The 23,548-nt window shown below is 38.6% G+C and overlaps 1 protein-coding gene across 2 annotated transcripts in view; it reads right to left on the reverse strand.

The window, feature by feature from the left end:
* Nucleotides 1–23,548, reverse strand: part of SLC25A13 (solute carrier family 25 member 13) — a 133,338-nt gene that overhangs the window by 24,771 nt on the left and 85,019 nt on the right. For both annotated transcript variants that reach the window (XM_063123225.1, XM_063123233.1), the window contains 4 exons: nt 21,711–21,795; nt 20,162–20,320; nt 13,539–13,591; nt 11,454–11,534 (listed from right to left, as the gene is read on the reverse strand). In XM_063123225.1, the coding sequence (XP_062979295.1) occupies nt 11,454–11,534; nt 13,539–13,591; nt 20,162–20,320; nt 21,711–21,795 (378 nt within the window). The remainder of the gene's footprint in view (nt 1–11,453; nt 11,535–13,538; nt 13,592–20,161; nt 20,321–21,710; nt 21,796–23,548) is intronic.

The following is a 23,548-nucleotide window of genomic DNA, read 5'->3' on the forward strand; positions in this document are numbered from 1 at the left end:
TACAGAGTCCCAGTCCAACACTCTAACCACTATACCACACTGGCTCTCAGAAATCATTCCATTTGCCTGTCCTAAGTCAGCTGCCAATCAATTTAGGTAGATGGCCCTAAGTATTTTTATTATGAGGGGAGAATGAACTATTTACATCATTCATAATTTTATTTTTAAAAAATGCACTTAAGTCATCCTTTATTTTCTGAATGAAAGATTTCCAAAAACACTTTCTGCATAAAAGTAGGTGATCCAACCCTAACTTCGGCTGCCCCTTTCCACACGTTTTACAGCTCTACAATATCATTTTTGAGGGACAAGCCATAGGGCTCTACATGGTATTACATAGTATTACAAAGGCAGCCGCATCATAGCTTTCGATAAGAGTATTATTAGCCAACAGTACTGACCAAGACACTACACAGACAATGGAAGAAACTAATTTTAGACCAATGTTATTCACAGCCATTTCGGTTCCTCAGAATGACAGAGAGTAGATTATATGATTCTGCCCACTAGATAAAGTCTGCAAAATGTTGCAAGCTTTTTAACAAACACTCTATTCTTATGGCTTTGTCTTCTATAATTCTATTAATTCTTATGGCTTTGTCTTCTATAATCCTCCCACCCCACCGCATTTGTGCCATAAATATCTGAGAGTACCCTACACAGTACCTGCTGACCTCACCTCTCTGCTTTTATGCTACACAATCTGCATAAGTGGAGAACCAGCATGACTGCATACATTGCACTTCTCTTATCTGAAATGTAACTGTAATATCAAGGAAACCTCTGTTTCTAAAAAGCAAAATAAAAACAAACAAACAGGACTTGATCAGTCAAGTACAATACAAACACACAACTTGATAACACAAACTTTTCTTGCAAATATGCCAAAGGGAAATGTATTTTTAAAAGTCTGTTAAAACAAACAAAAACTACAAATATTAATATTTCTACTACCGCTGCACAGATTTAGATTTCTGAGAAAAATAAGACGGAACATTTTAAGATTTCCTCGTTCTAATTCTCTAATGGCATGTCTAAGTAGGAAAAATATAGTTTATTTACAAGCTCTGACCAGTTCTCTGCTATAAAAACAGAAGACTTGATATTTTTCACTTTATTAGCTATAGCAGTTCTTCAGAAGCTGAGCCAAGAAATCAAAGTGGAGCCTATTTGATTGATGTTATAAAAGCAATTAAGTCACAGGTTTGTCAAATATGTTAACATTTGGCTCTGCCTCTAGTGTGTGTCTATTTTGACTGCAAGTAGTAGAAGTAGTAACATTTAATGATTTACAGACCTTCTATGTCTTAAGGTCTGGTAGCTGAATTAAATCTATGACACTATCCCTTTGCCTTTATTTATTTACTTTTTTGGTAATTTTATAGTACTGTATGGTAATAGTGTTTACAATTTATTTTATTATGGACATTTTTAAAAAGTCATTTCTTGACTGTATCCCTTTAAAAAAAAGAAAAAAAGAAGTTCAATTCTGTTTATTGTTCAAGCAAAACAGGTTTTAATCATGTAGAGCACACAAACATTAAAAACAACACGAGACAAAATGCCATATAAAACAACAATTCCTAGTACAGATCGTCTGCTTTACAACCAACCACTTCAACTTCTATTCCAGTATATCCTTACTAATTCTCCAAATCTGAATAACTAATCTAGCTACTTGAAATGCAATAAATGTACTCGAGCTGAAAAGTAAGAATGTAATCTTATCAATATGATCAACTCTCCTGATCTGAGTTAACAACGGATTATAATTATAAGCAAATTATAAATGGGACAAATACAAGAAATAGTGATAAACATCTTCTGTTTCAGCTATACACATCAGCATTTCTGTCGTTATATCTCGTTGTATTGCCCTTCTAGAAACTGTGTGAACATAGTTTGAAGCCAAAAGACTATAAATGTCCTGTGAGACACATGAAAAGTTTTAACAAAAGGATAAACAGCAGTAAAATATGTATGTGTGTGTATATATATAATCTATCCTAGTAAAAGTGAAACCCTTAGCTTCCATGTGAAAGAAAGAGGCAGAAAGAAGGGCTTTGTGCAGCAAATGTGAAGAAGGAAATTGAAAGCAACCTGTGTGAATACTAGCAGCTCCCAAATATTCATTTTTTCAGCACCAAATAGTGGTATACATGAAATGTACATTTGGAAAAAAATCTATTAATTGATGGACAGGGAGGACATTTGAAATATTCTGCTTTGCAAAGTAATACTCTGATGGTATTTTTGTTAAAAACAAAATATTGCTTAACTGGGGTACAACCATGTTTTAAAGTTAGTCTAAAAATAAAATCAGCACACATGAACAACTTCAATCCTGCTAGAAATGCCAGAAAGTACCACTATCATCCCTCCTACAACGGGCTTCAGTTGATACCAATCTTGTGCCCCATTCCAATTCAGGAAGATGAATTACTCAGTGAAAACAAAATTGTAGGATTTCAGGGTGTTCAAATTACATTGTAGACATGGATCCAGCTACCTAAGGCAATATTACATATGGAATATCAAGAGTATTCTGCTATGAGACATCACAGTTCATAACCCGGCTCTCCTAAAGAACTTAGAATCTATTTTTTCAGACACAGACATAATTCCTTCCCCATATTATATCTCCCCCCAAAAGTATTTTCCTTGTACAAAGAGCAGAATTTTGTTTTATCCATAGTGCAGACTTCTGCCAAATAAAACAACTTATCAGATGAACATTTTTGCTCACTGCAAAAACTTTCAATTTTCTTTAGACAACGTTAATGTAAACATTTACAGATTCCAAGAATAGAAGACATAAAGATCATAAAAGTTTCAATACTTCAGAGTTGTGCATTGATTGTCTCAGCTCACATCACACCAATTGGATCAAACAGTATTAATTTGAAAACAAAAGCAAAAATGTTGCATTAAACATTAGTTATTCCTCCTTGCAGAATCATATAAAGCCTTTTGGGTTGCGTGACATAGTCTGGTTTGTCCATGACAATCTTAGGGGCTGTGTACATTTTGCAAGTATGCATACTAATCCTATTGTATAAACATGCTAAACATTTTCTACACAAAAGGATGAAAGATGCTACATGCTACAAGTTTTAATGGGTATAGCTGTTTGAACTGAAAAGGTAAGAATAGAATATATCATTAGGGCTGCTTCCAGACGTATGGCTCCTAGCACTAATAAAATAATTGCTCTTCCACTGTATGCTAAAGGCAGAATTAAAATTGACTTTCTACACTGTTAGAAGATATTACACTTTTTCTGTTCATTCATTCTATTATGTTCTGTCCACACCAGTGGGCATGACATAGTTGCTGTATGTGGTGAAAGTCATAGTTAAAAAAATAAAAACAAAACTCATTTACCGCTAAGTGATTCTTTAAGTGTTATCTCACACATAAATTGGGTAACACAAAGTATTTTTTAAAAGAGTTTTAATATTTCTTTTTCATAAGAAGAGCAGATTGGAAGTGTTGAATTAAGAAATTACCACATTGCAAAATTGGCTGTGCCTGTAATGTTTGTTTGTTTTAAATTAAATTAGTTTTTGGGGAGAAGTTGTAGCTCAGTAGCTGAGCACATGCTTTGCATGCAGAAGGTCCCAGGTTCAATCCCCAGGATGTCCAGGTAGGGCTGGAAAACTTTGGTGCTTGAAACCCTGCCAGTCAGTGTTGACACTACTAAGCTAGATGGACTCAGATGGACTCAGATGGACTAGCTAGAAGGACACAGTATATAGAAGTTCCTAGGTGTTGTATTTTTATATAGTAAACACACACATTTAAGCACTGTTTCACTAATATTTAAACAGTTTTTAAATATGGATAGGAACTGTGGACTGGGAGTGTTTAATTAGAAAAACCAAATTTCTAAAATGGAGAAAGGTTCCTCCTTTTCCTTTTTAAAAGAAACAGCATCACAGTGCTAAGGCAATATTTTGTTATTATTGTAATTTAATTAATTAATTAATTAAGAAGATTTATATACCACTTTTCATTTTTTTAGGGGGAAAAATCCCAAAGCAGTTCACAAAATAAAATTGTAACTAAATTCAATTAAACAAGGCAACAGTAAAATACTCACAATAACCAGGCACAGCTGTTAATAACAGTATTCAATAAATACCTGGGTAAACAAATATGTCTTAAGTTTCAGCTTAAGAAACTCCTCACTAGAAGCTCATCTGATCTCAATGGGAAGATCATTCGACATTTTAAAACAAATTATAGCCGGAAGCGTATTTTAGAGCAAATGAAAAGATTAAAATAATTAATTGGATTATAAAATGGCACCCACTTCAAAGGTTATAGTGAATGTCTATTGAGGTATGATATAAATAAGGAAGGTGAACATGTCTGCTCTTGTAAAAACACACTTCCTTTAAAAAAAAAAGACAGAAGAATAGCTTTAAATATCTAATAAATTAAAATGTAATACATCATTAAAAAAACTTTTCTGATCTAAGATAAAAGACAAACATCACTGAAAAATATGGGAAGATTACAAATGGATGACCAAGTTCTGTTGACCCCCTGTAAAATGAGACTGAACAATTCCATTCTAAACGCATAGCCCGGAAGCAGCACTGGTTAAATTGGTTTAAAAAATATTTTGTTTTGCAGTGCTTCTTCCAGAATTTTGTGCCGCCAGTTTTTGAGTGAGTGTTCAACAATATAGCGATGGTGTACAAACTGCTTATTTTTTTAGCACTTCTGCTTTATAGGTTCTTGTTGCTAACAAAAACTTCAGTGATAAGCTGTTTGTGTTCTTTTACAACCATTTGCTTTGACTATTTGCATCGTTTCTATATACCTCTAAACTGAACAGAAGTTTGGCATTATTAAATATTACTGTTTTCTTCTCAAGTTATTTAACCAAGCAGAATGCTTCTCTCCAAGCCTTCCAGCAAAAACGTCTAATTTTTTTTAACCAATTGTGAAAGGGAATCCTTTCGTTGCAGATCAGTCCAAATGAAATGCTTACTGATAAGAGTACAAGCAGAAATCTGTGATAGGAAGAAACATAGGAAGTTGGTTTATTAGGATGCTTTTAGGATGTTTTAACAATGTATACTATATTTTTAATCAGTATTTTATGTATTTTATACTTACTGTTGTTCCCTGCCTCAATCAAAATGGAGAGGTGGGTTATTATTATTATTATTATTATTATTATTATTATTATTCAGACTACTTGTCCATCTAGGATTGTATTTTCTATGCAGATTGGTAGGGTATTTCCAGGTCTCCAGAACAGGCCTTTCACACCACCTATTGCCTGCTCTTTAAAAGCAAACAAATGAGACTCCAGGGATTGAACGTGGGAACTTCCACATGCAAAATACTGCAGTATAGTCCTCCTTGAGAGAGGTGGGGTGGGGGAGGGGAGAAACCACCTATCCAACTCAAGCAAATGGGAGCTAAACACATAAAATACTTAGATTGTAAACTTGCATGTAAGGAGGCCATGCATTTTTGTATGGCACCCATTAAAGTGGCTAGGCTCCAATAAGATGGCAGAATGATAGCCCCTTTCCCAGGGATGTCACATGCTGGCAGTGGGTGGAGCCCCCCCCCCATTATCCCCCCAGTTGCTTTGATTTCAATTAATTTATTCACTTCCTCTTTCCTTGATTCACAGATCCAGGTAGTCAGCCAAATGCTCTTTCAAACGATCCTTGCAGGATCTGAATGCATCAAACATTCTGGGATCTTTCACATCCCAGTTGGCAAAACGTTTGACTGCAAGTCTACAGTGTACGGATTTACATCACAGTTTCCCCCCACCCACTTCTCCTCAGAGCCTCAACTTTCCATGACTTTATCTATTTTTCTCTCCATTCCCTCTCATTCTTCCCATGACAGCTCAGACTGTAGTGACACTCTGCATGCCTCCCCTCACTACACACACACATAATGAGCAGTCCCAAGAGTCACCAGAAGACTTGAAATCCCTGGCTGGTCTGTTGCAGGGGAGAATATGGGCTAAGACGCACATCTTCGAGGAAGTCTATATTACAGGTGTGTCCCATACTGGCTGATGGAGAGAGCTGATAGGGATAGAACTTTCTTAAGTTCCTTCTACAGCCAGCTTGGATGGATGAAAAGGTGATGGGGCGAGGACGGGGAGTGGGGGGAGAGTGGGGCTGCAGGGTGCAACCAAATGGGCAGCATTCAACCTATGAGCTGGAGGCTTCCCATTCTTGCAGTAGAGCAGCAAGGAAAAGAGGGGCAGCAAAGGCTTAGACACAAGAGTTCACAGTCCACAGCAGCGATGGTAGTGAATCCTCCCAATTTTCCGCACAGGGAAAGGTGTCTCAACACCCATCTGCTCTCTACACGGAGTAAGAAAGACAGTAGAAATTTAGATAAGCCTCCATGCCTTTCCTCTACTGAGGCACTGTTCTTACGACTGCGGTCTGGTAGTGGTGGAACAGAGCTGCAGGACCGGGGGGGGGGGATCTACACTACTGCTTTTAAAGCGCTTTAAAGCGCTTTGAAAACGTTTTGAAACCTGTATATGCAGTGTGTCCTGGGCCCCAATAGTTGTCAAAACTGTTATAAAGCGCTTTAAAGCAGTAGTGTAGATCCCCCCCCAAGTCTGTGCTCGCCTTTCCTGCCAAACAGTATCATTTGTTGGGCTGACCAGGGATAGGCTAGGAGAGGGACAAGAACCATAAGCCAAGTGTAGTTTTATCTCTCCAGCAGATGAAACAGCCTGTTGTCAGCCTAATAATCACCCACAACCACATGGAGCTGAGAAAAATCCTCTAGCAGATTACCAATGATCACTGGAGATGTACCCTCTTCACACTTTTTTTTTAAAGACATCCTTTGGTGAAAGAGGAAGGTATCAATATTGTTTTAATGAGCGCTAAATTCTACAGAAAGCCCAGGATTAAAAAGGTTGCCACATTCTCTCCCTCTCTCTCCCTGTGTGTGCATGCACATTCATATTATGTCTACGACTCCTATACTGCATGCTCCTCTAATACCCAAAGAGCAAACAGCAGTAATCAGCCAAGCTAAAAGGGAGTGGATGTGATGCAAAGCCAAACCAATTCTCTAGCACAGGAAGCTGCCTTCTACCAAACCAAACTAGTCCAACTAGCTCAGCCTTGTCTGACTCTCAGCAGCATGTGCTTTACCACTGAGCCCTTCCCCAAAGGTATTTTGGGGCTCCCCAATTCCTTCTTACATTGCAATTCTTAAGCATATTAGCTTGAAACTCCCATTGGTTTCAAATGGGATTTGCACCCAAGTAACAGCTATTAGAATAGCATAAAGTGGCTACAATCACCTATATTTTTCTGGGAATTATTACTGATGCAAAATGCCTTCAAAATATTGTTTCTAGAGGTGAAACACCACTAGTAATGTCATCCAGTCCCTGTTTCCCTGCAGGGATTGGGAAGAACAGTTGCATTTAAGATCTCTGCATAAGCCATTACGACAATAAGTCAATTCTGTATAATAGGGAGGTTTAAAAATAAGCATGCAAAAAGACTGCGAAAGTATGCTGTTTTTGTCCACGGAGCAGAATATATAGACCCATGCCATCTTTAGCCAAGTTCCAGAGCCCTGCAAGTATAGAGCTGGAAGCACACCAATTATGCTGGAAGCTCTACAGACTTCTAGTACAAGATCAAAATGCAGATCAAGTTATTGGAGCACTAATAGTGCAAAGAGCATGCCATCAGGCACTTTGCAACTTGGCCTACTAAATAAGCCGTAACAATGCAAAACAGAGAATTTGTTTTAAATGACTTTATAGATGAGAAACATTTTAGGACTCTGATTCAACAGAGTAATTTGCACGTCAATCCTTTTTAATCTTCTTCCTATATCAAAATAACCTTCCAGGATTCTTTTCTCCCCCCCCCCTTTCCTTTCCTTTTTTTTTTTTAACGAGAAGATGGAATTGGCTGTCAGCTGAATTAAGTACCATGGGGTCATGAAACAAAAACCGTCTATTTTTCCCAGTGAAGAAAATAGTTTACGAAACTGAAGGCGGCTTTTTCAATGAGACAAGAAGCTTTGTGGCTGTAAGTGCAAAAGTCAACCATGTGTACTAATTCTCAGTAATCATCCTGCAAGGTGAGCTCCCCAGTGACTCAAAAGTCAATGAATGCCAAATACGTCGCAAACAGCAAAGTGCAACTGTTCATGTGACACCAACCCCATCAAAGTGATTGGAATTCCAGAAGGACAATGTATCTGTTGAGCCTCTTGGAACGCTTGTTCCTTTTCTAGACACCCTAGTTGAAAGTACTTAAAAAATAACAAGAAAACCACCACCACCTCTAAGCTGAAATCTATTTACAAAATATAAACTAAAATAAATCCATCAAACTTTATTTTAATTAAAGCTATGGATAAAACAAAATCCCAAAGAAGGCTGAAATCTTATACATGCTTACCTGGGAATAACTCCTATTCAACTTAAGGGGCTTACTTCTCAGTAGAAATGCACAGGATTACATGGTAAATCAAGGCATCTACTTTCCAGGAGATATAAATAAGCATATGTTGTAACTGCCACCTTCTTGCATAGAGTACCAATATGTATCCTATCCCTCTGCAAATGTTACATTTCAACAGACATCGTAACAATTATTTATGACTCTCATATATAATTTAGGGGCTGCTATCCCGTTAGGTTGCAGGGAAGCCACTATAAGAGCGCTGTACTTAATTACCTGGTTTGCACGATCAAACAGCCCACTGTGGGTTGCTTAAGCCACAGTGAGCTGTAGCACGTGCTAGTACATGCCAGCCATCATTTTGCATATTCAACCTGTGACTGGGGATTCTTGTGCCATCCGAACCTGGCTACTGTGGGTTATGCAAAGATTAAACAACCCTCATATAACCCTACAACACACCATGAGGGTTGAATAAGCAAAAAGTTGGCTGGCCCTTGAAATAGCAGGACTAAATATAGCGACTGGGTTTACACAACAAGCATGGAGGGAAAATAAGCCACCTAATTAGCATAATTACTCTTACTAGCCATGGGTTGTTGTGACTGAAACCCCCTTTGAAAACTACCCTGAAACCCACTGGCCTAGACCAAGACCTCTTAACAACTGTCACACCTAAGAACCAAACTACATGTTACACTAATCACATACCATGTAGCTGAGGCTTGTCTTTTTTTAAAACAACCAACCAACCTCTAGTGTAAGCATGTGTGGCTTCAATTTAGATACGGACCACCACGCTCCAGGAGGGGATGCTAACCTCCCCCCGCTTTTCTCCTGAAATCCCCGCTCCATGAGGGTGAGGGCAAAAAAAAAGAACAAAGGCTCCATTGGAGTCATGTCTTAATTCTTGCGTTTAGAACCATCAGAGAGAGAGAGAGAGAGATCACACAATAACACAGAGGGCATTACCATCTCAGTTCTGTGCTGCCAGCTTTGAAAGACATACCAAAACATAACAAAACAAGACCACCCACAGGGAGACAACACAAGTCTCATCCTACCTACCTGGCACTCTTCTATGCCCCTTAGTTAAACACTTCAATTCAAAGAAAGCCCTGGGCTGTTTGCCATCAAACATTGACTGCCAGGAAATTATGCAGAATCACATAATTAATTTTAGAGTATGAATGCCAACTGATAGATCCAACATGCACAGCACTTTCCGACTAAGATATTGTCCTCTTTCAGGATAGCTGCAGCTTTACTAAATAAATAAATAAATCCACACTTGGGCAATACGCTTACTAGGACCAACCAAAATTGCACAAAAATATGCAAGCTTTTAAGAACTCTTCATTAGGCTAGGTTGAGCAAAATGCAGAGGGCAGGGCAAGAAACAGGGACGTTCAAAGTTTTGTCCAGATGGTGTCTATGCATATGCAGGTAAGGTGTTGCAGGTAACAGATTCCATCAAACAATGTATTTTGGAAGAGAGGAACAGGAATTAAGGTATTGCCCCAGCTTAGGATTTTGGATTTAAAAATAAAATAAAATAGACCAGTATGGCTATATTTGCTTCTTCTTCTTTTTTGAAATGCATTCATTATATTGTACTAATTAGGAAAAATAAATCAGATGTACAAACTGACAGAATTTGGACATGAACATACATACATGAACATACAAATGATAAATTTTATCATTAAACGATTTGGCTTTTTCTTCGACTCGGTTTAAGTGTTTTCCTCGGCGTCAGCAAGTATTTATTTCATTTTAATTTGCATTACTCTGTGTTTTACATTTGGTGGGGAGAGAGGTCCATATTCTTTTATTTTTTAAAATCCTCCTCCCTGAATACTTCTTCAGTTACAGAACAAGTGAGTCTACCTGGCATTACGTGACAGGTCACTGATCAAACAAAGCAGGCAGACATCACCCTCATCTTGGGAGAATGGCAGAAACTTACAGCCTCTCAGCCTACATTACATCGAATAAATGTACTCTGATAAGCCACATACCGCTGCATGCTTTTGGCAACCCCAACTGCACGAATCCCTTCTTTGCCTTTTATTACGGCACTCTTTGCTGAGATTTGGTTTGCACTTCCATGTTCTTTTCGGCAGAGATATAAATTGCTTTAAAAGAGTGACCTCATCTTTCTTATGACAGCAGAAATTTACCAGTCAGCTTGGAAGTCCACCAGCTCTACCCTGCCCTGCTGATCAAAGCTGGCTTAAATGAACAGCACTCTCTGTCTTTTAAATGGCACTCATCTTTGAACAAGAGTTCATTTCATGTAAAGAAGAAGAAGCGCATTTATAATTGCTTGAACAAAATCAATACCCCCTACCCCCAATACAGCGCTTGTTATAATTACATGAATTGCTGTTGCAAAACTAAACAGCAGAAATATTGTCGTTTAGTGAATTAAACACAGGTTGTTCATTAATATACTACTCCATAAAAGCAAAACAGGATTTGCTTAATACGTTTTATATACAGTCTACATTATGGAACAGACGATGTGCCCAGTTATTATTACAAAGCATAACAACTCTATGGCAACAAGCCGCTGAGAGTAGTTTTTTGCCATTTGCAAAGCCAGTATTAGAGCATAAATAGAAAAGTTGGTGTAGGAAACACACGACTGGGAAAGGGCAGAAAGGGGGTGACGAGGCAGAGAACATGCTACAATGAAAGTATGCATTAAATTTAACTTTTAGATAAATTCACAAATATCAAATCTAACTATGTCTATAAGCTTTGGTCTCTGAGCCTTTAAAATGCCAAGGTAAGTCACACCACAAAATAATTACTAAGCGACTGCTTTCAAAAGCACCAAAAATATTCACCCTTCCATCATTAAACAGCTGTCACTAGTTGACTACTTAAGAAGAAAAAACCAATAAGTTCACTAATTCTGCAATTCAACTAAAACTAAATTTTGTGGTTATGCAAAATAAATGCAATAATACATCTTGGATAAAGAAAAATAGTGGAGATACTTACACAGCCGCCGGCAAGAATTTCTGCTGAGAACGGAACAGAACCATCTTTCATCATAAATTTGTCTCTCACAAAATCGTTTACCTTGAAAACAGTCAAATGAGGAGAGAAAGCATGCACCATTAATTTTTTTGGAAAAAAGTATATAGTTTTATATAAATACAAATTATATGCCTATCATCAATATAATATATAAACACTTAGGGAAGAAAACTTTATTCAGCTTAAAAATGGATTTACAGCATTACAGAAATATTTAGGTATCACTGATAACAATAGCATAATTTAAGCATTAGGTTAAGAAATTCTAGAATATTCATTCAAAAATATTCCAGTGCCTGGTAGACTGGTTTTGGAAACCAGCCCTAATTATTTCAACCAAGTTTACTTGGAAAGTTAGCATATACAAGATTTCAGCCTAAAATTCAAAGTATTTTATATTTATCAATTTATGAAGCTGCTTTCCAACAACAAAAATGCTACAGAAAAAACAGCAATGAAAAATGCTACAGAAGAATGTAAAGAATATGAAAACATATGAATGGAACTGTTTTTGTATAAGAATTTCCATTGTGTATCATAGTTATTTATATTAAACTATTGGAAAATTAAGGCTTTTGCTTTTCTCAAATAGCATGAACGTACTGAACAGAACATTTCAAACGAGGCTGCCTAATGACAATTTAGTCAGAAGGCCAGTTCACACATCACAATAATAGTTTATGAGTAGCATGATTGTGTATGTTGCTTGAATGTTCTTGCTGCAAGCAGGAGCAGTTAAACATCCACTGGGCCTTCTATCCGCCCTCTGTTTAGCAGTATGTGTAAACTGGGAACTCTGGATTGTTTATGACCAAACAAGCCAGAAACATCTGCCAATGATTCTGGCTTGTTGGGAGAGAGACAAGCCACAGTTCCCAGTTCACACATAATGCTAAACAAGCCATGAATGGGAGTTCTGTGGTTTGTTTATCTGCTGACACTTGTAGCAGGTGCAATTGGGCAACATTTACAAGCATGCCTTTCCTAAACCATAAAACAGGCTTCCCTAGGAACCCTGGCTTATTGTGACATGTGAAATGAACCAGACTCCAATCAAAAACACACAGAAACTAACTTCAAACCAGAAGTGAGCAGAAGGCAGATTTGGATCTGCTGGTAGATCTCTGAGTGATTTGCAGTAGATGGGCAATGGTTTCTGACCCCCATTAGTTTAGCAATAGCAAGTAAAATTGAAAGGAAAAACAAATGTTCACATGGCTAGCCTTGAGCAAATTGCTTATCTCTTAGCCTCGGGGTTCTTTGCCTATAAAATGTAAGTGTTAATTGGTTGTCTTTCATCAGGTCTTTGTGTAGTTCTACTGTTCACTTTGAAAGGGGGTGGTGGGAGAAACAGCTTGTCAGTCAGAGAATGAGTGTGTATTAGAATCCCTGATCTACAGTAACTCAGCTGTAGATTTGGATTTGTATATAGAGGGTATGGCTCATGGAGTGTAGCAAGTATTTGACTCTACTGTCTCCTCCCAGCCTCCATTTGCCCCTGGCCCTGCCCCTTCATGGACCTCAGGGTTCTAGTAAAAAACAAAGTAGATTCCAGAAGTGCCAGGTCTACACACCCCTACTTATATACCAGTTGTGAATAGAGGCAAGGTGTGAACATTTGCTGTATTCTGCAAGTATAGCCTTACCCAAGGAAACTATACGAACATAAGAAAAGCCATGTAGGATCAGACCAAGGTCCAGCTACTCCAGCATTCTGTTCACACAGAGGTCAACTAACTGCCCACAGGAAACCCATAAGTAGAACATGAGTACAAGAGCTCCCTCCTGGCCATGTTCTCCAGCAACTGATGTCCACAGGCACGTTGTCTCTGACACTGAAGGTATCATATAGCCATCAGGACTAGTTGCTACTGATAGACTTATCCAATCCCCTTTTAAAGCCATCCAATTTTGGCCATCACTACAACTATGAATTAGTTATGCAGGCTTCGAGTTGCACAATCATCCTAAATTGCCTCACTGGAAATGATAGATTATACACAATAGGTGGAGGGTTTTTTTTGTTTTTTTTTGCGTTGAACTTACAGTAAGTTTTATGGCTTTTTCTGGGGCTACTCCTAATAATTGTGGCAAAAGACCTGTAAAGATACAGAGAATACAAATCTATCATATAAAACATAGCATTAACTTAGCAACAGTTATATGTGAACTTCACACCTAAAGAGAGGAGCAACTATGTTTAACAACAGTATCTAGCATTAAACAACAACAACAACAACAACAACAAATGCACAGTTCAGCACTATATCAATTCAAACATCACTGTGACTTGGGTCCATAGGGGGCCCTTCTGCCAGTGGAACAGAAATAACTGGCAGAATGCATTTCCCCTCCCCCCGCAACCCTCTGCATGCCTCACATTATATATACACACTTTGAATTCAGAATGCTTGATTAGGCACAATTCAAAGATCTCTGTCCTTTATAGCATGTTTGCTTGGGCTCACACAGAAACAACACACTAGCCCTTCGTTGTGTCCTTAGAAACCGAAAGACCAACCTGTACATATGTATGTAAAACTAATAATGTATTAGTTTTAAATGTTTTAATCAATTGTATGTATTTTATGGCATTTGTATTTGTGTTGTACCCCGCCTCAATCCAAAGAGAGAGGTGGGTCACAAATAAGTATGTTTATTATTATTATTATTATTATTATTATTATTATTATTATTATTATGGAGGAGGGGTACTTGCCAAGAGTAAGATTTTGTTTTGAGTCTATTTCTTCATAGATTATTGCAGTAAGGTTACTAAAATTGAGCAGGTGGTTGGCCTTATAGGCCCCTTCCAACTCTACTCTTCTATTCTATGATAAAATAATGTGTATCAAATTATACAAACACATACAAGCACTATAGAAACGTTAAGTTTTTAATTATTAAGAGCAACAAGACCATAACTAACATAGCAATCATTTGTGTGTACTCAAAAGTAAACCCCACTGAGTTCAATGGGATTGATGCTCAGGTAAGTGTATATTGGATTGCAGCCTAAGCAGGAAAGAGAACTGGACAGGTGAAACCAAAAATTACTTTGAGCGAGGGACCATAACTCAATAATCAAGACCATACTTCGCATGCAGAAGGTCCCAGGTTCAGCCCTTGGAATTTCCAGTTAAAACAGACTCAGGCGGAAAGGCTGGGGAAGCCCTCTGCCCAAGACACTGGAGAACCAGGGCTGATCAAAAATAAACATATTGGAGCAAGACGGACCCATGGTCTGACTTAATGTATGTCAGCTTCCTACGTCCTTTGTGTAGATCACATGTTCACATGATACTGAGACTAAACATCTAGCTCATGTTTACCTAGTGATACAAAAAAATATAGTAACAAAGCGTACACAAGTCCTATGATACACAGGCAGGAAGCTATGTTTTCTATTTGATTTCTGCTATCAATCCTTCTGAAATAAAGTATCTCAAGAGGATGTGCCACATTATTATTATTTATTTATTTATTTATTTATATAGCACCATCAATGTACAATGTACATAAAATGTTCTGCGTAGGCAAAGACAGAAGAAAGGGAAAAAAGAGATTAATTTCACAGGTAAGCATGAATTGTGTTGGGGTAACTTGCTGAAACAACTATTTTTGAGAAAGTCAACAAAACAAACATTTGCAGTTATATTCATTTTCATGTTTTGAGTAAAAAATAGCTTACAGGGTTTTGTGTTTTTTTGCAGTTTTAAGAGGTATCTATCTTAAGGCATTCAAGATGAGAGAATGAGCAACATGACAGTTATTCCACCACTTTGCTCTTTTTCATCTGCTTTTGAGATTTGTTTATGTTTGAATTTGGAGCAAACCAATTTTGCTGCAACTACTGTTGCCTGCTATTGGAGAAGACTTTAAGTCTACTTTTCTGTCTCCCTTTCAAGCAATGTTTGATGCTGAAAATCTATGGGGGGGAAATGCTGAATCCCCTCATGTTTCTAACTCCCTGGGGAGGTAAAGGTACTTGTGCAACTTCATTAGGGCTCAGAGTATATAATTTTTATTGGTTTTAATGGGGCTTGAGCATGCCTCACTTTCTCTGGGTTGTGCATATTACCTGTATTTAAGGCCCCCACACAATAGCAGGCTATAATTATTGTTCCTGCTTATTTGATAGTCTTCTAAACTTGAAACCAGGTAAACTTGAAACCAGGCCAAGTTCAACCCATTAAATAGACATAGGCCACATCCAAGTGTAATGACAAAACAAGTTTGTCTTTACAAAAGCAAGGGAAGTTTTGGGCTTCTGTCCTCCCCTTTCTCCCTTATTTGTGCACGATGGGAGAAAATGTAAAGCTTCCAGTCACAGTGCGCAATAAACCACAGTTCTGTCAGAACCCAGAAAAAGGTGGTTTGTACAAACCAGGGTATCAATCTTGTGTACTAGTTTTGTAACCAACTAGGTTTTATACAGTAACTTCTGTTACTGTATAAACAGCTTCTATTACCAACCAGATATTGAAAACACTGTAGGCGTGGGGGAAAGTACAATATATTTGATTTTATTTATTTATTTTATTACATTTATATACCGCCCCACAGCCGAAGCTCTCTGGGCGGTTCACAAAAGCTAAAAACAGTAAACATTAAAATTATACAAAATTTAAAAAAACATCAGAGACATAAAAACAACAGTATAAAAACAGCAGTAGTACTTGAATAGTGCTTTCACTATCTGTCTGAAGAGCTTCTCTCCACTGCAGTTCCTGTGCCCCTCACTGTTCCGCTGAGAGAAGCCATTCTGTCAACTGGGAGAAGTTAACTGGATAGAACCGATCATGTGCTGTTTTATTGTCATTTTTATTGTTAACTTGTATTTTAGCTCATCTTCATCACCCAGAAAACTGTGCTTAATGGGCTGTATAAAAATGTATTTTATTTTATATCTTACATGTTGAGTGAATAGAGGCTCTTTAAACAATGGCTCAGGTAGCTTATGATTAAAATGTTATTTTAAGTAAATTCTATGATATTTTGTGCATTAAAAGCAATTAACCAATGAATACATGAGTGCTTTTACTATGTTTATTAAGGATGGAATAACTGCTTCTCTTTCCAGTCTGTTCTTGCCAGTATGACTGAGGTTTTATCTTATTAAAAACGATGCTAATACGGTCCTAAGATCCACAAGACTTTATTTTCATCAGAGGTTGTAAATTTAGAACACTGGCTTGTGTACTGTGCTTCAAAACTGAAACTGAAAACACTAGGGCTGCAATCCTGTACACAGGTTAGAGTGCTTAAAAGCCTTATTGAATAGTGCACAGGATATATCAGTCTACTCTACATCTATCTAAAGTAATCTCCTTTAAATAGTTTGGAATTCCTGCTCAGTATTTTGACATTTCAGGATGTATAGTTATGACATGGATAAAATCAGAAACAACAGAGCACACCATTTTAACCAAAGGGCACATGTGTAAATGCAAAGGAAAATCACTATAAAATGTTAGTGTGCTAATATTTAACACATTATCGGCTTAGTAAAATGTATCAAAATGTAAGCAGCAGATATTGGAGGTATTTTCAATCTAAAACAAATTGCTTTCATATATGGTATACTGTTCTAAAATTAAATACTAATTACAACTAAATAGCATGATTATAAACTTGCTGTATTAAAGGAATGAACAGAAAAAAATTCTAAAATGATAATGGTCGTGGCTTTATTGATTTAATAAATTAATATTTTAATAAACCTTCCAGAGAAGATTTGGGTGTGGGGCTAAGGGGGCTGCAGGGAGGAAAGAGAAAATGCTTAAAGTTGCTCCACTCCAGCTCCTGATTCTGCTATTGAAAAACTTTCCTCGGGAGAAACTAGTTTGATTCCACCTATTTTTTCCTAAGGATTTATCTGTGCATAAATGGGAGTTTCCATCTCAAAATGTGCAGGATCCAAAACATGTAAGTACAGATTACTACAGAAGTGCCAAAGCATTCAATTAAAATTAACAGAGGAAAGACAAAAAATAATAAGAGAGAAAATATATGGGAAATAGAAAATTAAAATGAAATGGGCATACGAGTATATAATGTATTTGCCATTGGGAAGGAGCTGCAGCTCCCATGCTAGAGCACATGCTTTACACACAGAAGGTACCAAGTTCAACAGCTGGCATCTCCAGGTTTAAGAAGAACTTCAGGTCGTGAGGTTTGGAAACTGAGCCAGTCAGAGTAGAACGTATTGGGCTGCATGGACAAATCGTCTGACTGCATATACTTTTGTACGTTTTGAGTGCAAACTGTTATAAAAGTTACAGTGGAAGTAAGCAGTAAACATACTGAATTAAGAAACCAGCATCTTGTAAGCGTCAATTTGTTCTTTAAGAGAAAAGAAAGTCAGGAAACCTTGGCCTAAATTAGCACTGAACACCGTATATTGTAAAGCTCATCAATTGGATTCAACTCCCCCTACACCGAAGCTTTGTTTACTAGAAAGGCACACAAAGGAGAAATCACCTCCCAAAACCTTTACAAAAACAAGCTAGCACCATATCCATCTGCATCAAAAACAAAAAGACAATGATTTTCATTGATTGAGGTCAGACGAGATGCTGTGGCATGTCGCGGGTTATTTAATCCATGACAAGCCATGGTACTGATGGCCACCAAAACGGGAGTTGGATGAATTCCTGGAAGAGGAGGCTATCAATGCCTACTAGCCCTGATGGTTATGTGCAACCTCCAGTATCTGAGGCAGTAAGCCTGTGTGCACCAGTTGCTGGGGGAACATGGGTGGGAGGGTGCTGTTGCACAACGTCCTGCTTTGTTGGTCCCTGGTCAACAGCTGGTTGGCCGTTGTGTGAACAGAGTGCTGGACTACAGGGATCCTTGGCCTGATCCAGCATGGCACTTCTAACGTTCTTATAGTATCCATGACTGCCAAGTTGTATACACAATCTCACATAACCCTAAAATAGACCATAGGTTTGCATGAATTACCAACCCTCAAGCGGGGCTTGCATATTCAAAATGGTGACTGCTCACGCCACACATGCACCACAGACTCACCGTGGGTTAAATAACCCAAAATGGTCTGTCATGTCATGCAAACAGCCCCATTGTGTTTGACTGCTAGAGGGTAGAAGTTGCTTCTAGAAAAAAGAACTGTTAAAAACAGATCTGTTAAAATCTGGATGCTGTTATGTACCCCTTCCTATCACTGTAACCAGATAAGTGTGTGTGTGTGGGAGAGAGAGGGGTGGGTGGGAAGAAAGTCAGCAGTGAATGTGTATACTGGGGTGCCATGAAAAAGGAATGCAGTAGCTAGTCTCCTCAAGCACTGGGACCTGCTGGTTGGCATTATCAAAGCAATTTCCATTGTGTCTGCAGATGACTTTTTTGGACCATGGGTCCTGACTCTGCAAGAGAGGTATAGGGACTGCAACTGATGTACCAGTTTCTGATTACTGATAACTCTTTATTCTGAAGCTATAATGTTGACACCGTGACCACTTTTGCATTGTGTGTCATACAAATATGCTAAAGGAAAGTTATAATATATCATCAGATGACCCAAAATGTTCGTGACAGTCTTTGAAGCAACAGTATTTCACATAAAATTGGCTAGTCTCTTGTTTCATAAGAATATAAGAAGAGCCATCCTGGATCAGACCAAGGGTCCATCCAGTCTAGCATTCTGTTCACAAAGTGGCCAACCAGCTGTCGACCAGGGAAACACAAAGAGGACACATTGCAATGAACCGCCCAGAGAGCTTCGGCTATTGGGCGGTATAAAAATGTAATAAATAAATAAATAAATAGCACCCTCCCACCCATATTCCCCAGCAACTAGTGTATAAAGGCTTATTGCCTCTGATACTGGAGGTTGCACTTAGCCATCAGGACTAGTAGCCATTTCCCCCCAGGAATTCATCCAACCCCCTTTTAAAGCCATCCAAATTAGGGGCCATCACCACATTTTGTGGTAGTGAATTCCATAGTTTAACTATGCACTGTATGAAGAAGTGCTTCCTTTTATCTGTCCAGAACCTCCCACCAATCAGCTTCAAGGGATGACCCCAGGTTCTAGTATTATGGGAGAGGGAGAAAAATGTCTCCCTATCCACATTCTCCATATCATGCATAGTTTTTTATACAGTTTCCAGTTAAAAAGAGACAGATCAGTCCAGCTCAGCGAGTACAGTAGAAAATGGGGATAATGCTTGTGTCCAGGCTTCTAAAGATAATCTTATAAGTTTCTGTAGATGCCAGAGGAATACTTTAGAGTGGCAGACAGAGAAGACAGTCCGGCCTGTAAATATTGGACGGGGAGGAACCACCTTCTTCATTAAGAGGAGGATTTTTTTCATTAAAAGCTTCAAAGGGAAGGAAAACAATTTGGCTGTTTGTCACCGAGATTTGGTTTAACAGCTAAATAGGCTCTTGTTTCTGTTGCACCAACAAACTTCGGTGCCAACGCAACATTTTTTTGCCGCCACTGCAAATTTAGCAGAGGCGGGCCATTGCACATGCACATATTGATACTAGAATCAGTTGATGCAATAGAACTCATATTCAGACCGTTCAACCCAAACCTAGAGCATATCAGACATTCTCATTCTGCATCAAGATCAACAAAAATCCAGGCTGGCAGCAAAGCTCTTCTTCTCTTACACTAATGTAAGAAATATCTGGACACTCACCTCGATAGAGGCCAAAGAATCCTTCATAGCGTAGGACTTTCTTAAAGCAATCAAAGCTGTTCTTGTACATCAGCTCCCCAACAAATGACCCAGAGGACCGTTGATTCTGCATCCGGGTTTTGACAAGATCGATTGGATACACTGCAGTGGCTCCAACAGCTATATGTGAAGTTGCAAATAGTAAAACAAAAGGAAACAAAATGTGATGCCCTTCTGTAGCAATTTTCATTGCATTACGGCTATCCTAATTTTGTAATGTGCATGGACCACTATCCTGTGAGTTTCTGCAGGAGCACCCAAGGGCTTGAGTGGACCCAGCAGGTATGTTCACCCCTTTAAAAAGCACTCCCTCCCACCCAATAGCAACTGCTTCTCAAACACTTCCTGAATTACAAAGGGGCTGCTCATGTGATGCACGGGGCTACTGTTTGAGGGGGGGGGTAGGGAAGTAAGAAGTCACATGAGACACTTGCACTTAGTTTCATCAAGATTGTGGCCATAGTCTCCTGTAGCATTATTCATAGCTTTATCTCATGAACAGTTTGTTTTGCATTAAGGCAGTCTTGAGACAAATCTGGAAACAAAATACCCCAGGAACTGTATTGAAAGCCTGATCGCATGCATTTGCGTCAATAGGCTTCAGAGCATAACTCTGCATTCGACAGGGCTGTTAATCAGTTAAACAGGTACAAGGAAGGAAATTATTCTAAGATTTCCCTACAGGTAATTAGCTCTTTTATAGTGATGGTTCTAGAGCGAAGTGCCCTGTCCTTCATTTTCATGAAGTTTTGTCAGCCGCTGGTGAGAATCCCTGCTCTCTTTGGCTGAGAGTGTTGTGTGAAGTGGATGGAGACAGTCTGAAGTTAAGTAGTTTAGAAGTTAAAATCATACATACTAATGGTGAACTCAATTTTCTGAATGCCCGCCCTTATGTAGCATAAACAGATCCATCCCCACTTAAGAGGAAAATATCAGCAGGCTTCAGGAACTCCAAGGTTTATAGAAGTACAAATTATCTTTAGGAAAGGGGGGGGGAACCCCCCAAACAAGCTTGATGAGAATTGAGCAGCATTTTTCAGGGCCAGCCCTAACATTAGGGTGATTTGGAGTGCAACGAAAAGACAGCAAACACTGCCAAAGTGTTTAAACAAGGTAACTTGGGTTGCCTTGGGTTCTATACATCTTGGGATGCATCATCATCATTTTCTGCTCTGCCTAAGGCAGTAAAAAAATCTTGGGCCTTCCCTGCTGAGCATGTTCAGTAGGCACAAAATACCGTCTGCCAGGATAGAGATGGGGTGAGAAAATGGAATAGTATTTCCTATAAAAAAAAAGGCATGGCTGGCTGGAATCCTAACCTCCATACTATGACATGTTGCTGCAAATCCCATTTGTAATTCCTACAGTACACTTTACAGAATTCCCAACTTCCAGGGAAAAGTACAAGATAGGAGAGGCTAAGCCATTTTTGATATCCTGCCCAAAATCTGCAGGCTTCTTTATGTAAGGAAGGTAAAGAGCAAACACTATTATTCATTCATTCACTAACCTCCAGCAACTGAACCAAGAGCAAACCTGTATGCAGATTCTGCTATCTGGATGAGAACAGGACGAGACACATCACCCGGAGCTTGCTGCAATTGAAGGATTTAGGGAGAAGATTTGGGACCAAGGCAGAAAGAGTGAAGAGAAAAGTCAGACAAACATTCACTGTGACTGAACAGAACAGCAGACAATAATTGAGTATAAATTAAGCATCATACACACACACACACACACACACACTGCTGAATTTCATGTCTTGATTATACTTTTATCCTGCCTTCATTCTTAGGAGCAAATAGTGACATACATGGCCTACCAAGGTGGTCTCCCGTCCAGGCAACAACCAGACCCAGACATACTTAGCTTCAGCAAAGTGGCTACAGCATGTGCCTTCATGGCTATGCCCTAGCCATAATGCAGGCCATAACGCTTTTTCATTCATTCATTTCTATGCTGCTCAATAGGTGAAGCTCTCCAAGCAGGTCTCAATACAATTCAATGAGTACTCCCTGCAATACCTTGAGGCCCAAATGTTTTATAAGTGAATTATTTAAAAGTTCTCACAAGTTCTTTTTGCACTGGAGAACACTCTAGACTGCTCTCCCAGAGTTGTATCCAGTGGTGTCATTCAGGTAGGTAGAGCAAGTGAAATTGCATTAGCAGAAAATATGCTTTGAAGTATGCGCAAGGAGGGAATCCCACTAAAGTTCCCCCTGTGTAACCACTTGCAGGTCTTAGATTTACAAAGCTGTGCTCTAGCGTTTGTGTCACTGGTTGTGCTTTGGGAAAAGGCAGCGGTAGTCTACCAGCAGAGCAATTTCTTCTGCTAACTGTATGTCGGATTTAGGCTCATGATTTTTCTTGCTGTAAAACTACTTCCTAGAAAATAAGGGCAAAACCTGTGCCAATTACATGGAGCACACAAGAAAATAAAATATATTATTGCTCATCACTACTTTTTTTTATGCTGGTCTGGACAGCCATAGGAAGGTAATGGGTCAAGAGATAAAAGCGTTAATGCAAGAGGCTTGAAGGGGCCATTTTCATCCATGCACTGTGAAGATACAGAAGAAAACAGCTTAGGTTTCCTAAATAAATAAAGCAATAAAAATATATTGCTCAGTTTATTGTACCACCGGGGGTTATTTAATCCTAACCTACCAGAAAGAAAACATTAACATCAGAGTTAAACTGTAGCCAAGAAAGAATTGTTTATAAGAATGGGAAGATTGGCTTTTGTCATTTGAACATCTCTATTCTCCTAATATTAAAATGCTCTAAAAAGAAGAAGAAGAAAGAAACAGAAATGCAGATCAGTGTGAAGTTCACTCCGACATATTCAGACTGCCTTTGATTTTTGTTTATTTTAAGAGCAGTCTCTCATTGCTGCATAAAATACAGATCCTGAACCTTCCCCATAATTAGGAACATAGAAATCTCTCTTATACTTTGCCTATCTAGCTGTCTACACTGACAGACAGGCTCTTTGGGGTTTCATATGGACATTTTTCTCAGCCCTACATGCAAAGCATGTGTGCTCTACTGCTGAGCTGCAGTCCTTCTCTGCAATTTTCAAGGTTCTTGCATTGGAATTGCTGGGCGATAGCGAAAACCATGCTGGACCCGCAAGGCCCTTCCTCTGCTTAAAAGGGCCTGGCTGATTTTCGGCCACAAAGTATTAAGGAGAAAATAAGAAAAACACTGCACATTTCAAAAACTGCACCAGTTTGCTCATGAAGCCCACTGTACGATGTGCTGCCCTAGTTCTGGAGACTGACCTACTTGTTTGAGGAGCTCCAGCTGGAGATCAAGGCGAAGAGTATTTACATGGCAGCTTCTCTG

The sequence above is a fragment of the Elgaria multicarinata genome, chromosome 1, assembly GCF_023053635.1.
Source record: "Elgaria multicarinata webbii isolate HBS135686 ecotype San Diego chromosome 1, rElgMul1.1.pri, whole genome shotgun sequence".
NCBI lineage: Eukaryota > Metazoa > Chordata > Lepidosauria > Squamata > Anguidae > Elgaria > Elgaria multicarinata.